At 42.7% G+C, this 15,513-nt stretch overlaps 2 protein-coding genes across 2 annotated transcripts; both read right to left on the reverse strand.

Moving 5' to 3' along the window:
• Positions 1-4,230: 4,230 nt before the first annotated feature.
• On the reverse strand, positions 4,231-7,243 carry LOC115734784 (probable inactive receptor kinase At1g48480). Its single transcript, XM_030665709.2, has 2 exons — positions 5,606-7,243; positions 4,231-5,111 (listed from the first exon to the last, which is right to left on the reverse strand). Exons 1-2 carry the CDS (start codon positions 6,936-6,938, stop codon positions 4,486-4,488), a joined length of 1,959 nt encoding a protein of 652 aa, XP_030521569.2. The 5' UTR covers positions 6,939-7,243; the 3' UTR covers positions 4,231-4,485.
• Positions 7,244-11,612: 4,369 nt separating this feature from the next.
• Positions 11,613-13,381, reverse strand: LOC115734912 (nudix hydrolase 18, mitochondrial-like). The gene is made up of 5 exons (XM_030665911.2): positions 12,993-13,381; positions 12,613-12,724; positions 12,403-12,486; positions 12,194-12,322; positions 11,613-12,083 (listed from the first exon to the last, which is right to left on the reverse strand). Exons 1-5 carry the CDS (start codon positions 13,157-13,159, stop codon positions 11,961-11,963), a joined length of 615 nt encoding a protein of 204 aa, XP_030521771.2. The 5' UTR covers positions 13,160-13,381; the 3' UTR covers positions 11,613-11,960.
• Between the last annotated feature and the right edge of the window lie 2,132 nt (positions 13,382-15,513).

The raw sequence follows: 15,513 nt of genomic DNA on the forward strand, positions 1-15,513 counted from the left end.
GTAACGATGGCCATTTTGTTGTAGCTATTTAATTCCGAATATCGAAAAAGGTTTTTAATGGAAATTTGAGACCGGTTTGTTGTAATTCAATGGCCACCAGCCCTCAAAGAATGATTGTGTGAGCGATACAATCAACCATTTTTCTTAACCAATCTGTCGAGAATAGAAAAAGAAGCATTGATATAGGTTGTATTAGTAATGCTAGATGAAATGTACGTGAATCTTCCGATTATGTAAAAAGTTAAGGTTTTCTTTTTTTTACAAACATAGCGAGCTCACTTTCCATACAAATTTTGAAATGGTCCGCCTCTATTGTTTTTAGCTAAGTCAATGCTCACATGAGAACGAACGACAACAAATACAGACGATGCTCCACCCGAATTCATCTTATCAAGAAGGAGATAATCACGATGTTATGTACAACTAATTTGCATTGTGCCACAACACCATCACTATCGACGAAGCAAATAGAAAATTCCAAGACGTCGTCTCTCCTATATATATATATATATATATATTCATAGATAAACGTGTTTTGTTAAACTATTAATATTCATAGAAATTTCCTTAAACTATTCCTGCCCATCATCACTCTATACATTAATATTTTTCTCCCTCCAATTGAAGTCCATATGCTAACTTGCGTAAACAACATTGCTAAGATTAAACCAATCATAGAGAAGTCAACGTTGCCTCTATCACTTGAGAAGCAAGAGTCCTAGTCCATTTCTATAATAAATCACTCTCGCAGGCCCCATGTGGATGCCCTTTCCCTTGCACGCTTCATGTGGCCATTGCACATGCAAAATCAACAGCAATTTACATAAATATAAAATTAATAATTGCACTTCTTTTTAAAGAAAAAAAAAACAAAGCACAAAATAATAATAATAAAAATAATAAACTTATCTAAAAAAGGGTATGGAAATTAAATTCTTTTTTTTTTTAGCCAAAAGAAGAGCACAATATCGTGGGCCAAATAAGACACGAACCTAAAAAAACTATACTTGTTCTTTTTTATGCTGACAACGTTAGGGTTCCCTCCTCCACGTTCATTCCTCTATTCGGGGTCCAAAGTGGACAACGGGACAAGATTCGAAATGCCTTCTGCGTTATGATGAAATTTTGACCTTCCAATTAATTTAATGGGCATGTGGGTGGCACAAGAGCCCAAAAAAAAAAAAAAAAAGCAAATAATAAAAAGGCAAATAAATGAGGTCAAAAAACGATGACAAAGAAAAATAAAACTGCAATATGGAGTTTGAATGAAGAACCCAAAATTGAAGGAAAAAAAAAGAAAGGGAACAAAAGAAGAGCAAGTTTGTGTAAAACATGGAAATGCATGGATCTTCATCAAATGTGAAATGCGACGATTAAGCAAATCGACTACACGGATAATCCTCTGCAGAAATGGTTCGCCACGATTCTAATAAGACCGGATACCCTTTGAAAAATGACTACGAGAACGGCGAACTATTCTTGACGTTGTTTGTGTTTGATTATTGTTATGGAAATAGGAGTAAAAAATTATAGTTAAAGAATTTTACTTTATTAGTCGAAAAGGGAATACGTGTATGTAACTTTTTTCTCTAATCGACCCGCCAGATCTACTTTAAAAATAGAGAAAAACAAGCGTGATGTTATTAGTTTTATTGCTTTTCGGAACCCTTTGATCTATTTGCACTGAACTTTGGGCTCTTGAAGCAGAGATGGGGCCGGGCTGAGCAGGCCTGTGAGCGACATCCATCGAACTTCTTGATCCATCATCCATACCCTCCAACCGCACATGAAGTTTCTTTCAACTGTCCGTGAACATCTTATTGTTTTGTTATGGCTAAGATTAGATTGATTATTTCTTCTGCGCCTTCCACTTAGAATAAAGAGTAATTTTAGCTTCCACCGCCAGTGTAACAAGAATTTCTTCACGGCTAGTCTTATCCACCTTCGATTCGAGATGAGTGGGAGAGTGAGCTAAATATAACAAGAGCCGAACAATCAGCAGCCATTGAATGTATGTTTGGCGATACGTTTTCAAAGTCCTTTTGGACCTCTAAAGGCCCTCGGGCAAATATGCAAATGCGTTTCGCAAAATGGTTTTTGCAGCCCATTTTGGGAAACGCTAGCTTTTTCAAGTACCCTCCAAGCGCCTTTAGCTCAAGGCAGCCTCCTATCTTCCTCACGGCCGGACCTCGCTCTCGCCTCTCTTCCTCATGCGTCGTGCCTAGAGATTGCGCTCGCATCTCTTCCCCACGCCCCCGGCGCTCGCCTCTTCTTGTCTACTGGGTTACATTCTCTTCGTGTGAACACTATACATGATGGATTTTGTTGGCTATCAGTGGCCCTTTTACTCAGTCAGTCTCTCTGATTTTGTCTCCTCCATCGCCCTCTATTTCCAGCTTTTCTGAACTTTTGCTCCTGCAGTGAGTTTTTGCTTCGTTGGTAGAATGGCATTCTGAAAGTGTAATCTGAGTTTCAGATTGAAAAATGGTAGTGTTACGGTGCTGTGATGCCCCCAAGAAGTGCTCCAAACTAGGTTGTTGCCTTCTGTTTATCTGACTTAAGTAACACCCCGTTACTTAGATTTACATTACATTTAAGTGGCACATGTTTATCTGACACCAAATGAAATACTTTACCTAAATGTATATACGCGGTATATGTTGATTAGATTTATATTACACTTGTGTCGGTAAACATTATTTGGGGTCATATAAAGAAGTTAGATATCATTTGCACGAGTTTCAACGTGGCCCTACACCTATGGGTAATCGAGAGGCATTTGACCATGCCCATTCCTTGTCACAATTTGAAATTGAGCGAGCATTTGGTGTATTAAAAGAGAAGTGGATGATTACAAATAAAATAACGGGTTATATGTATGAAAAGCGAGTGAAAATTGTCTACCGTCAATGGCTTTGTACAATTATATATGAAGAAATGCCACATCTAATAAGGATTTTGAAAGAGCGAATTTGGATCCCGATTATGGATATTCGGATAACCCCGATAATGTAAATGAGGGGGCAAGTGCTTCAAATGATAACTTATCTCCGAACATTGCACTTTTACGTGATCAAATAGCCATGAGTTTAGGAAATAGTCAAGGAGCTTTGCAATTTTTAAGGATAACGGGTTTATTTCCTCCGGAAATATGAGACTATGTTTCTTATAATGAAATTACTCTCTTCTTAATTGAGAAAGATCCACTTGATGTGCTTTTATGTTTATTGATTTGTTAATACGTCTCTAATACATTCCTCTCAGCACGAAGATATAAAAGTTACGGTTGTTGTTAATTTCCAATTTTACACAAATTAAAGTTAAAAAAAAAAACTTAAATTGGTCACACACAAAAGACTTTTCGAGTATATTTCTATCAAACGACCTCTTTCTTTAAAGTTGCTTCTCAAGCACTGTATCTTCCTATCGATGGAGAGTATGAACCATACCTCAAGAATAAATACATGTGAATCACCAAATTTGGATAGACCGGTCGCATTTACAAGTGAGACCTATCATTTTAAATGATCCGAATTCGTCTTGCGTCGCACTCACTGAATAGTGACAAAGATGTGCATAGAGAAGCATGTTTCAAGAAATTTTCATGAGGATCGGGAAGGGAATAGAGCCAGGACAATCATATGAGGACCAAAACATGTCTGCTGACTTTACAGCAATAATCCTCGGATTCTAAAAAAAGCACGAGTTTTGTCCTGAAAAGGAGCTCTCTTTATGCATCACTTTCATGATGAGCTCACCTGCTTTTTGTAAACCCTGACCAGCTGTACCAATCCAAAGCAATCAAATTCAAGCCAGCCTGACTCCGAAAGAATGTCGTTAAGGGATCATACCAATGATCAATCAGATTCCAACAAAGTCTTGGCATGTTCCTGAATCTCATTTACAAGAAATGCCAGAAAAGAAAAGCACGAAACCGAGCTCTTATGTAACCATTTCAGAGACGATTTACGCAAAGCCGAAACTGACTTCAGCCGCTAACAGAGACATGCCCTGCAGTAACTCTACAATCATGGCTTGCCAAAGGTTCCCTTCATGGGTTCAATCAAAACCCTGAACTCACCTTCAAGTTCGGTAAGCACGAGATGGTTCAGTACCAATCGAGCTCATCATTCCTGGAAAGAAAATAGATTGTTTGATGGACCAATCCAACCGAGAAAACACCAAGACCACTTGCTAAAGTGACTCTGCTAGTGAAAGAAAAAGGTTTGCCAAGGATTTGCATCATCGGAAGCAAATGCGGAAGTCGTAATTACAAGACCCATGATATCCCACAAGTGAAGCACTGAAAAAAACAATAGACTAGACCTGAGGTGAATTAGGGGAGAGGTAAATGTTCTTCTCAAGAAAATGCAGGCGTAAAGATCAGCTTTTTCTTACAACCTAAGAAGAATATGTTGACACGCTGATCAGGGGGCATTAAGTACCACACATCCTGGTTTCTGGCAGTGGCGAGACCTGAGCGATTCATTGAGAAGTCACGACCTCCACATCGTTGACCTGATCAGACCGCGGTCCATGAACGGGCAAGCTACGCCGAGACAACTCTTCAATTCGCCTCCTCACTTCCGGCATGGAAGGGCGCTGGTCAGGATACTGAGCCGCACAATCCATGGCCACCTGCAGGAGCTCGACCATCTCCTCCTCTGCGTTCTGGTACCTTAGGAGCTCGAGATCGAAAACCTCCGAGCTCCATTCCTCGCGGACCACTGACTGAACCCATCTTGGAAGGTCGATGCCTTCTTCGTTTAAGACAGAATTGGCCGGGGCTTTCCCAGTTAAAAGCTCCAAGAGCAAAACGCCGAAGCTATAGACATCAGCCTTCTGGGATACTCTGCGAGGGTCTGTGACTTCTGGTGCACGATAGCCAGCGACACGGGTGGGAGCAACTGAGGGGCCGACAATGTGAGCCAGGCCAAAATCGGAGAGGCGAGCATTGTAGGATTTGGTGAGGAGAACATTAGAAGATTTAATGTTTCCGTGAGATACATAAGGTCCTTGAGAATGAAGGTATTCGATGCCGTGGGCAACACCTAGGGCAATGCTGGCGCGTAATTCCCAGTTCAATGGAGTTCTTCCTGCCCCTCTGTTTCCTGCAGCATTTCATTTAAAAAATTGAGTAAAAAATAACAGTGAAAAAGATTGAGTAATGGAAGCAAAAAATTGTTGTTCTTCCTTTGTACTACATGACTTCACCGATCTCCCGCTAAGACTAGGGGGAGAATGAATAGACTAGAAGTAAATCTGGGGAATGGAATGTACAGGGTCATCAAAGAGTTTGATCACACCACATTGCTTCAAACTAATTACAGGATATAAAAGCCGCTTAAATTTGAAAAAAATTAAGGAATTAATTCAATCTGTGGAACAATCCAAGCAAAGAGTTGGGCAAACCGACAAAAACACAGCTCAAGTTCTACCTCAGCATGCTTATGATCCAAACAAAACACCCGAAAACTACCCTGCAATGTTTCTTTCTTCATGTTAAACAGGGAATGAACCTTAAATATATCACAAGACTCATCATGATAGTACATGCAGAAACTACTCTAAACTAAAGGGGACATTCAGAAACAGAATGGCTTACCGTGTAATTGAGCAGATAGGCTTCCCATCGGCATGTAATCGTAGACCAGAAGCTTTTCGTCGTTGCTGTAATAGTAAGCCCGGAGAGGCACCAAATTCTCATGATCCATTGCTCCCACGGCTTCAATCTTGTCCTTGAATTCCCCTGCAGAAATGTTCACATCCTTGAGCCTCTTCACCGCAACCATGTTTCCCATCTCCAGGACCGCCTTGTAAGCCGTCCCGAATGTCCCTTTCCCCAAGACTTCCGCCGATGCCCTCAGCAAGTCCTCCAAATCAAATGCCTTCGCTGTTTTCCCAAAGAAAACAAGTTTCTTCGCCCCACCGCCATTTGCTTCTTTCCTTCTGGTCCCTACAGTCAATGCAGCCGCAGCAGCAGCAGCCACCGAATATTCGCCAGTATCAGCATCCCCAGATGCCTTTTCGCCCTGAAGCACCATCTCTTGTTGCTTAAGCACTGCCATGTCAATCGACCTCGTCCTCTTGCTACCTCTCTTGCGGCACAAGAATATCACCAATATGACAATGAATATGAAAGCGAACACGCAGCCGATGGCAATGCCGGCAACAGCAGAGCCAGAAAGCTTCTTCCTTTTGCCGCCTTCACCACTCTCACCCCCGCTAGGTCCCATACTAGGCACTGTGACATCCTTCGAGCATGAAACGAGTGGTTTTCCACATAATGAATTACCCAGAAACGAAGCCGAACTAAACTTGTGTAAACCATCAGGAATTGAGCCACTAAGCAAATTATTTGAAACATTGAACTGCTCGAGCTTTGGCAGGCTCAGCTCGGCAGGAATCGACCCAGAGAGCAAGTTGTCCTCGAGGAAAAGAGTCCTGAGCCTAGTCAAGTTGTTGAAACTCTGAGAAATTTCCCCAGAGAGAATGTTGGAGGCAAGATTGAGCCTCGCGAGCTCGCGTAGACCCAACAGAGACTCAGGGATAGGGCCTGAGAACCGATTACCTTGCAAGTACAAGTTGCGCAAGCCGGTGCAAGAAGCGAGATCTGGAGGGATTTGGCCAGCGAGCGTGTTGAGCCGGAGCGAGAGTGTCCTGAGCTGCGTCAGATTGCCGAGAATGCCGACCGGGATTCGACCAGAGAGCGAAGCTCCGGGAAAGCGAAGAGACGCAACTCGGCCGGACTCGCATTGGACCCCTGCCCAAGAACAGGGGCTTTGCTGCTTCGCATCCCAGAGGAGCGTACGGCCACCGACCGAAGATCTCAGGGCAAGAAGCGCATTTCTGTCCGAGGCAAGGTCTTGCTCCGTGACGGGGAACAAGAATGAGGCGACAATGGTGAGCGCAACCAGGAGGGTCTTGCGCACTTGCATGTTTCAAGAAAATGAGAAGAAGAAGAAGAAGAAATTCTTTCAAGAAATGGAAAGAGACCAAGTACTCGAGGCTATTCAGTAAGCGCAAAGAGGGTGGTCGTGAGGATGAATGAGCTGCATTTTCTGCACACTCTCTATCTCCCTCCCTCCTTCCATGTGCGAGCTCTGTGGATGAGAGTGAAGAGTGAGAAAGTCCGGGCAGGTTTGGAGAAGACAGGTAACGACATTCATTAAAGGTAAGTTCAAAAGAAACGAACCCTAGCTCTAGACATCGTACTTCCTCTGTTCTGCTCCACTTATATAGTCAAAACCCCAACCACATGAAAAGCTTCTTTTCCATCTTCCCCCTCTCTAACTTCCACCTTCATGTGCCTTGAATGCTTGAGGGGCTGTCCATCTCTATCATGGACTTGGCCGAAAAATTAGGTGTTCAATGTGAACAAGTATCATTTATTCTTCCCCGTGCACCCCACGGAAAATTGTACAACCTTTAGTATAACTCATGCGAAATCTGGCTAGGGTTCGAATCATGGTACTTGTGCGGTCGTTTCGAAGCTAATCCTTAGGCATAGAAATAGGTATACATGCATACAACACAAAAGTCGGAATTCGTCGTGCCATATGAGTTAAGATTGTTGACTTCGAAACTCGAAACCTATCGTAAAATCTATCATCGTCAAAATAAGAATGTCTACATCGTGAAATTAAGAATGAGAATAACCAATCATAACGCGAAATTAGGGAAAACTCCATTTAACGTCGTAAAGTTCTTGCTAGGCTATCCATTTCATCCTTTTTAAGTAGGGAGAGATAGAAAGAGAGTGAGGGAAAGAAGAGTCTCACCTAAGTAATCAAATATGTGAGAAAAAAGAAATTTATAAATTTTGCTGATGGGATGATCCATAAATATTCAATGAATAAAAAAAATTTGAGGCCTCATTTTTTTTTTCTTGCGTATGTCTCTAATTGATATCTTGAAGATATTTCTCATTGGGTATTCTGAAGCGCCAATTAGTATAAGTTTATTTTATGAATGATTCAGAAAAAAAAAAAACTCAAAGAACGACATGATCCTCAATCGAATGGCGGATATCGATGTTCCGAAGCGAGGCATCAAACATAACATTTATTTTGGTTCATGGGAGAAAATTTCAGATCATGTTTCAACATTAATTATGTGGTTCTCCTAAAGTGTTCTCCTAAATTTAATTTGGACCGTCGGATCTGCAGGGATCTGTCATTTTTTATGATCCAGATTCGATGCCATAGTTTATAAGGTCCAAGAGAAAATCAGCTATTGCACTCGCTTTAGAAAAGAAAACAGAAGAGGAAAGATTCGAATGGGCAGGACTGAAGCAAAGCAGAGTCCACCCCACCCGGCACAAGAGGAGGGCATTTTGGTCTCTTTAGTACAAATGTTGTGGAAGCAGTAACAAAGAATGTGGAAATAGCATTGACCCCCACGAAGAAAATCGTACTCAATTTTGTCATGAACCATTGTATCATTCCCTATTTCATATCATTTGCATGCTAGCATTTTATAAACCAGATTATTTACTTTCTTATTTCACATAAAGGGCTAGTTTAGTTGCCTTCTTATTTGCCCGTTTAATCGGATTAAATTCATTGTAGAGCAAATCCTGTAGCAAATGGCCAGCGATGGACCGCACAAGGGAAAAAGAGTCGTAGAAGTTTTGAACCTATTGTGTTTGAGCCAATTTAATCTCAAATCTTTGATTGTGCCAATTTAATTAGAAACCTTTTGGCCTAGAATCCTTTCGATTAGTTTTGGCTCAGTTATTGCCGGCACGGATGCCGAACGACCCACGTAGCGCGATCGGCGCCGACGTAAACATTTTTAAATAATAATATTTTGATAATTTTCTAATTTTTTTTAAAAAATTTCAGGCTTTTTTTTTTTTCCTCTTTCCTCTAGTGGCCGGCGAGGGCAAGGCCTCCCTTGCCGGATCCGGCAAGGACGACACCCGGCGAGGCCAACGTCGTCTCCTGTCAGCCTCGCCAAGGTTTGCCCTCGCCGGCAATCGGAGGAACAAGGGAAGAAATAAAAAAATAAATAATTATCAAAATATTATTAAAAAAAATGTCCACGCCGGCGTTAGCCGTATCACGTAGGCCGTCCAATGTCCATGTTAACAATATGAGGACAAATCGGCTAAAAGGACTGAATTGGCATTAGGTTAAAAGGTTTAGAACTAAACTGAAACAATTAAAAGGTTTAGGACTAAATTCGCACAAATGCAATACGTTTAGGTATTTTACACCTTTCCCCCTAAAAAAGGAGGCAATTCATCATCAGTCCAGCCCGTTTCAAGCATTCAAGACGAAAGTGCTTCAGAAAGCAAAATCAAGAAAGTTTACGGGGCCGTCGTCACGTTGATGGGTGATCAGTATCATTGGAACCTACATACCATTCAGACGTAAATGCTGGTTGGGACAGTTGAGCTCCCTCCTCATTTCCCTAACCTCCTTTGGTGTTTGAGTCACCTCTCGTCTGAATCACATCTCATTTAAAGAAGAGAATTAAGAATCTTCTTCGACCGGCCGCGATGCATCGCATGAAAGAAACCCAAACGTGCGAGCAGGAGCTGAGGATTTATGTTTCTTTCAAACGCTTGGGTTTGATGGAGAGCAGTGATGACCCGAGCGTGGTTGGCGTGGTTTTAGTATCAGCTGTAATTGTTCCAGTGGGACTGGTTCGGCTGTCCAACGTGACAAGCCCCGCACGAAACTTCAACTTTAACTTTGTGCTGCAAGGTCTTTTTCTCCTAAATGCAACAGCTTGGATTGACTCCCCAAAAGGTTCGGCTGAGCTGTCGGAGGGGTTCGGTTCCGGTTCCAATGCGGTAGACCTCGTGTCGCGAATCACGGTGATCAGAGCTTTACCCAATGCACGACGATAGAGCGAACAACCGCTGGTTTCACAGTACCGGAACACAGCACACGGTGATTGCCTTCTTCACTAAGTATGCGGTACAAATCCTGAAACGCAAACATTCAGATTCTGCGTTTAGATGCTACCTGCAACAATTGACCAATTTTCATTCTCAAGCGTTCATTTGATGTGGATGTCGATTCTCCCTAGTCTCTCTCCCTTGTGATCCATCTTACGTCTTGAAGGATATCGCCGATTTTGCCGGAGAGAGAACACCACGAGCAAGACAATTCGACTAGAAAGAGATGACGGTCATAACTTGTGCCGATAGCAGCTTCTCATATATAAAAACCAACCGTACAACGGGAGATGTGCAAAGCACAGATTCACTAGAGACGGATCTCCGTTTAACTAGGTAAACCAATCAATCAAGGCTATTAAGAACTACAAGAATTGGAAGTCGCAGATGCTAAAAGCCGAAGAGAATAAGAAGCCTGGGGTTGAAAGAAGCACATGTATGTGAACTGAATGAAGGATTCGACTATTCAAGTGCTGCTCCCTTTTTGCCCATGAGCGATGCCGAAGTTCGATCCTTGGAGAGCCAAAACAGAAAATACACCATCACTCTGATGCTCTGCGTTTACTCTTAAGAAATAATTGTCACAAAATCCTGCATGCAGTTTATGTGGAAGTAGGCCTTAACCAGATATTACTCCCAATAGTTTGATACCGATTGATTAAAAAATCCGTAAGAACAGCCATTTGGATCGCCCGACGTGCTATCCTTTTCTCGCTTTCAGTCCCTAGATTTCATTCATTACGTCCCGACGCAAACTTAGGTGCGTCTATCGATCAACTGTGCATACTTTTCCTCGCTAATCACCCCGTTCAAGATCCATCGATCATCTGTACGCAACCGCCGATTTATCTAAATCCATTCACGATGTGATTCACCAAAGTAACGGAGAAACAGAGCTGTCAAGAGCCAGTCACTCAGTAATTTGCTTTAAAAAATCATTCGGTGATGAAGTGTCTTCTGGTGGGTCTAGTTATTTCAGTCGACAAAAACCATAGAAAGAAGAACCGGAGCGCTTGCCTCGTGCTAAAAACCTTGGACGGTTACCTAATAAGAAGACGATTCCTTCAAAACTTTGCAGCTCTGCCGGGAAATATGAGACGCGACTCCTTCAAAACACTTACTTGTCCCAAGAGACTTCGCAGCATGCATGAATCACAATTCATCAAAGTCGCCGTTGAACTTTGCCTTTCGAATTGGAACTTATGTTAATCATATGTCAAATACTCTGCTTCTTCCATATTTATAACCCGTCTTCCGAATTTGACTTAATCTACCACCCTCAAGTTCTAAACGAAGTAGCTGAATGTCAACCGATCACTAGTGCTCCTAAAATTCAAACGTTGAGATACCAAATGCCGATTGCTAACCACAAATATATCCGTGTTAAGAATGTCAAACATCTCATACTTTCTCCTTCGCAAATCTACATTTACGGAGAAAGTCAACGGAGTTCGTTGTCATTTTTCTCTCAGCTTCAAACCCCGCTATCAAGAGTCGGAACGCAGTTAAACAACTAATCTCAAAACTGTTGGACATTCTAGAAGGATCACCGGCATGTACATGCAGAAGTTGATGCACTCTTGGTTCATTTCCTCGTGTTCCATTATGTGTATGTACCCTATTTGTTTCAAGTCAAAACAGCAAGCAACGTGGATGGATTCACAGAATCTCCAAGAAAAACAACAACAGAATGTGCAAATGGAATAAAGAATCAAGAGACTAGATGATAATGAATTAAAGAATGGGGGCAAGTTTTGTACATGTACAGAGATTATTTCCCTAAAGAGATCCACAATTCATGGGATCTTCCACCAATAACCTACAACTAGAAGTTGAGGAAGGTAAAAAGAATGAAGGAATAATTGAAAGGAAAAAAAAAGGGGGGGGAGGGGGGAGACACCCGACACCATCCATCCTACTTCACAGTTCACAACACTCATATGTGATGATCATAGACTTTTGCCTTCATGGCTCTTGAGGACAACCTTCTCAGCTACAAATTTTTCTGTTTCTAATCTTCAAAGCACTTTGAAGGCCCACCAGAGACATTCTATGCACGTTGTCTTTCAACCGCATACCCATTTTGTTGCTGCCTCAATTTTTGAACTAGTAATTCTAGAGCTTCCTTCATCCACAGCTGTTGACACAATTCTTTCGCTTCGTCGGCTGTCACCTGCAATGTGCCAGAAAAATCCATAATTAAGGCTCGCTCCACCTCCCTTAAATAGTCGCCATTGCCGATTAATAAAATCAAACTGGGTGCACAACCGTGCAAATACGTACCCATAGTCTTTGGCGGATATGCTTCTCCGGCCAAGAATCGAGTTGCTCCTCAACGAGTAAAGGGAACATATGCCCATCGTGAAAGCTGCCATTGCTTTTGCTCTTGTATTGCCATTTTCCCAATTTACCCTGCAAATTTCAAACCGAGAATCAGCACCCAGAAAGCAAAATCGCACAGAATTCCACCACCATCTGGGTATATAACGAACCTCAACAGTGCCCGTTACTCCGGCTTCTTCCGCGGTTTCGCGCAAAGCGGCCTCCTCTATAGTCTCATCGATTTCCCATCCTCCCTGTAGAGTCACATTGCAACGCGAAAACATTTAATTCCCTCACAGATATTCAATCACACAACTACAACGAAATGGATAAAAGCCGGTCACTTCAACAGTGGCAAAGCTCGAGAATTTATATAGTACCTTGGGAAACATCATTCTCTTGCCCTTCTGTGAACTGACCACAAGAAACTCTAATTCTTCACCCCCACCGCCAGATGATTGATCGGTCTTCTTGTATCTGTAGGGTATGCATCTGCAGGAGTCAAAAGAAGAAGAAACGTGTCAAAAATTTGAGTTTCGTCCCAAAAATATCAGCAACGAGTTACGGAGGCACACAAAAGAGAAAATAAAAATGGGAAAGAAAAAAACACCATCACAAAACAAATTAGGCAGATACCCAGTTTTCCATTTTCTCTCGGCTGATGAAATCGCCGTCAAAAATCAAAACTTTGCACGCCACTACAAACCCCAGGAACCGCAGAGAGAGTTTGCGTACAGAGGGAGGGGGAAAAAGAACGCACCCGACGACTTGCCGGCGACCTTTGTCGTAGCGCTGCAAATGCCTGCCCGTGCGGGAGACCAGAGAAACCACGTCCTCAATCTGGACGGAGAAGAGATTTCCGGGGCTTTTCTTGGGCGAGAAATGGAGGAGGAAGTTCAAGAGGTTCCTGGAAAGGGAAAGACCCATAGCGAACCGGAACAGTGTGGGAATTTTCCCCCGATTCTTCTTCTTTGCCCGAGGGCGATCGACGAACCTGCGGCTGAATTTCGCTCGCGGATTCTGCTGGAGGGAAGGAGAGACGGACGGCCTTTTGCTATATTGGGACAACCAGAAAGAAACCACAGCGAAGCGTTGTCAACAACTGTGTCAACAAATATCCCGAGAAGGGGGTGTGGAAGACGATAGAAGTTGGAGCTGTGTGTTCTTCTCGAGTCTCGTTTTATAGAATTTCCGATTTCCATCGGAGAGGTGGGGGGAAGCCGAAACAAAACAGAGAGAGAGAGAGAGAGAGAGTAGGAGAGCCCACGCGCGTATCGTGGCGATTGAATGCGACGGTTGAACATCTTCGCACGAAAAAGACGAACCTCGTTAACGTTCCCTCCCAAGCGGTTACTCTTTTGGAATTTTTTGCTGTAAATATCAAAGTTCTTCTTCATCGTTTTTTGCATGTAGCCCCGTCCAATGGAAAATTATAAATAAAGATCTGCAAACTGCAATGCGTTTTATTTTTCCAAAGATGTATCTGAAATATGTATTATTTCAATTAAGAACCCGAATCGTCTTTATTATTCAAAGAATGACTTGATTAGAGAATTTTCGTCATATTTTTATTTTTTCTTTTATTTATTTTATTTTCTTTTCCGTTATTTTTTTGCCCTTCCTTTCCGTCGATGGACGACCACCGGCGAGGGTCGCCTCGCCGCGGCTGGCGAGGGCTTGGGCAAGGCGACCCTCGCTAGCAACCGGCGAGCCCTTGCCGGATCACCACATCATCTTCTTCTTTTTTTTCTTCGCGACCATGATTGACTATGATTTTGACACCTCTTAGCGGGCAGCACGGGTCACCTCGCTTGGGGCCGTCGAGATGAGCCCTCACCCGATCGGGTGAGGATTGCCCTAGCCGGCCGCAATAAAGGAAAAAAGTAAATGACGAAAATACCTTTAGTAATGCTCTTATTTGAAAAAATAAAAACATTTCATGGCCTTTATTTGAAATTTTCTTTCATTCAATTACCAAAAGATTTGCAAATGACCATTTTAGATCTCATAAGTAGAGAGCTTGAGCAAAAACCAAAACCCATAAGCAAGTAGATGTGACATTGGTTAAACTTGTTCTTTGCATGATAATCAATTACTTGGTGCGTTGCTTGAAAAGGAATATTGATGGATGTATGTGTGTATATATATATGTCTCCGAAAAATAATTAGTGCAAAAAATCATGCATTGTTTAACAACACACACGTTGCTCTTAGGTTTGATACCAAATCGAGGGAAGTTCCAAATTTGAACATTTTTTGCCAAGGGATGGCGACTTTCGACTAAAGTACATACGACATGGTTGAATTTGTTCTTCCGACAACTTTGTAAAACCCCCCCCCCCCCCCACTCCCGGGCTAATCTTGAAAATTAGTTTGCAAAAGCGAATCACAAGAGAATTGAAAGTATTTATCCAAGTCAATGAGCCCCCAATGCTATTATTTCCTAATATGTCCTTATAACTATGGAGTGTGTGAACTATTTGAATACTCGACTAGCTTTTAGCAAGTGCGGTGATTTCCCAACCCTTTTCGGGATTGGACTATTATTAGATTTTACTTACTTAGTTAAGGAGACGGATTTTACTCTAGCTTCTCCGACAAAGGAATACTTATCGCTAGTAGCGGTAATCGAGAAATTATTTCACGATTGTCCAATGCAAATCCAACTCAATAGTCATAAAAAGATCGTGCCAAAATTAATGTCACAAATTGAGCTAAATAAACACCAAAAGTGCTTATGTCGATCGCATCGAACGAGGCTTTGGATCGTGGTCGGGGCCGAAAATCGAGCCAAGTCAACTTATCATCACGACAAAAAAAAAAAAAAAGGGGGGGGAGGAAAAAGAGGAGAGATGAGCAGAGCGTGAGGGACACGCACGTGGCGGGGGAGAGTGGGGGAAAAGGCTGGAGGACGGGGGAGTGGTGCTTATCCTACGGAAGGGAAGGGAAAGGAGGAGAGGGACGTGGACGCGTCAGGGACGTCGCTGTCGAAGACAGGAGTGGAACAGGACAGAGCTGAGCGAGAAGCGACAAAGAATGAATGAATTGTTGGGGGGAAAAAAGCAGCGTTGCGACGAGAACACTCGGTTAACTCGGTGTCTCCGCGATTCTGAACGCGCTTTCAGCGTTTCGCCTCTGAACGACGACGATGACGACGACTACCGTCTGGGCTGACCCGTCTTTCTCTCTCCTTTTCATTCTACTAGAAGCCCACGCCCCCTGGATATTCCCCATAAGATTGGCGTGGGGGAGGTGGGTCACCCGACCCGACCCGACTCGCC

Source organism: Rhodamnia argentea, chromosome 7, assembly GCF_020921035.1.
Source record: "Rhodamnia argentea isolate NSW1041297 chromosome 7, ASM2092103v1, whole genome shotgun sequence".
Taxonomy (NCBI): Eukaryota; Viridiplantae; Streptophyta; class Magnoliopsida; order Myrtales; family Myrtaceae; genus Rhodamnia; species Rhodamnia argentea.

Coding starts and splice junctions, on each gene's coding strand:
- LOC115734912 (XM_030665911.2), bottom strand. CDS start 13,159: ATGGGTCTTTCCCTTTCCAGGAACCTCTTGAACTTCCTCCTCCATTTC. Junction 12,725..12,992: donor GGTCGCCGGCAAGTCGTCGG/GTGCGTTCTTTT, acceptor TGACTCCTGCAG/ATGCATACCCTACAGATACA. Junction 12,323..12,402: donor GAGTAACGGGCACTGTTGAG/GTTCGTTATATA, acceptor TGAAATTTGCAG/GGTAAATTGGGAAAATGGCA.
- LOC115734784 (XM_030665709.2), bottom strand. CDS start 6,938: ATGCAAGTGCGCAAGACCCTCCTGGTTGCGCTCACCATTGTCGCCTCA. Junction 5,112..5,605: donor CCTATCTGCTCAATTACACG/GTAAGCCATTCT, acceptor GAAATGCTGCAG/GAAACAGAGGGGCAGGAAGA.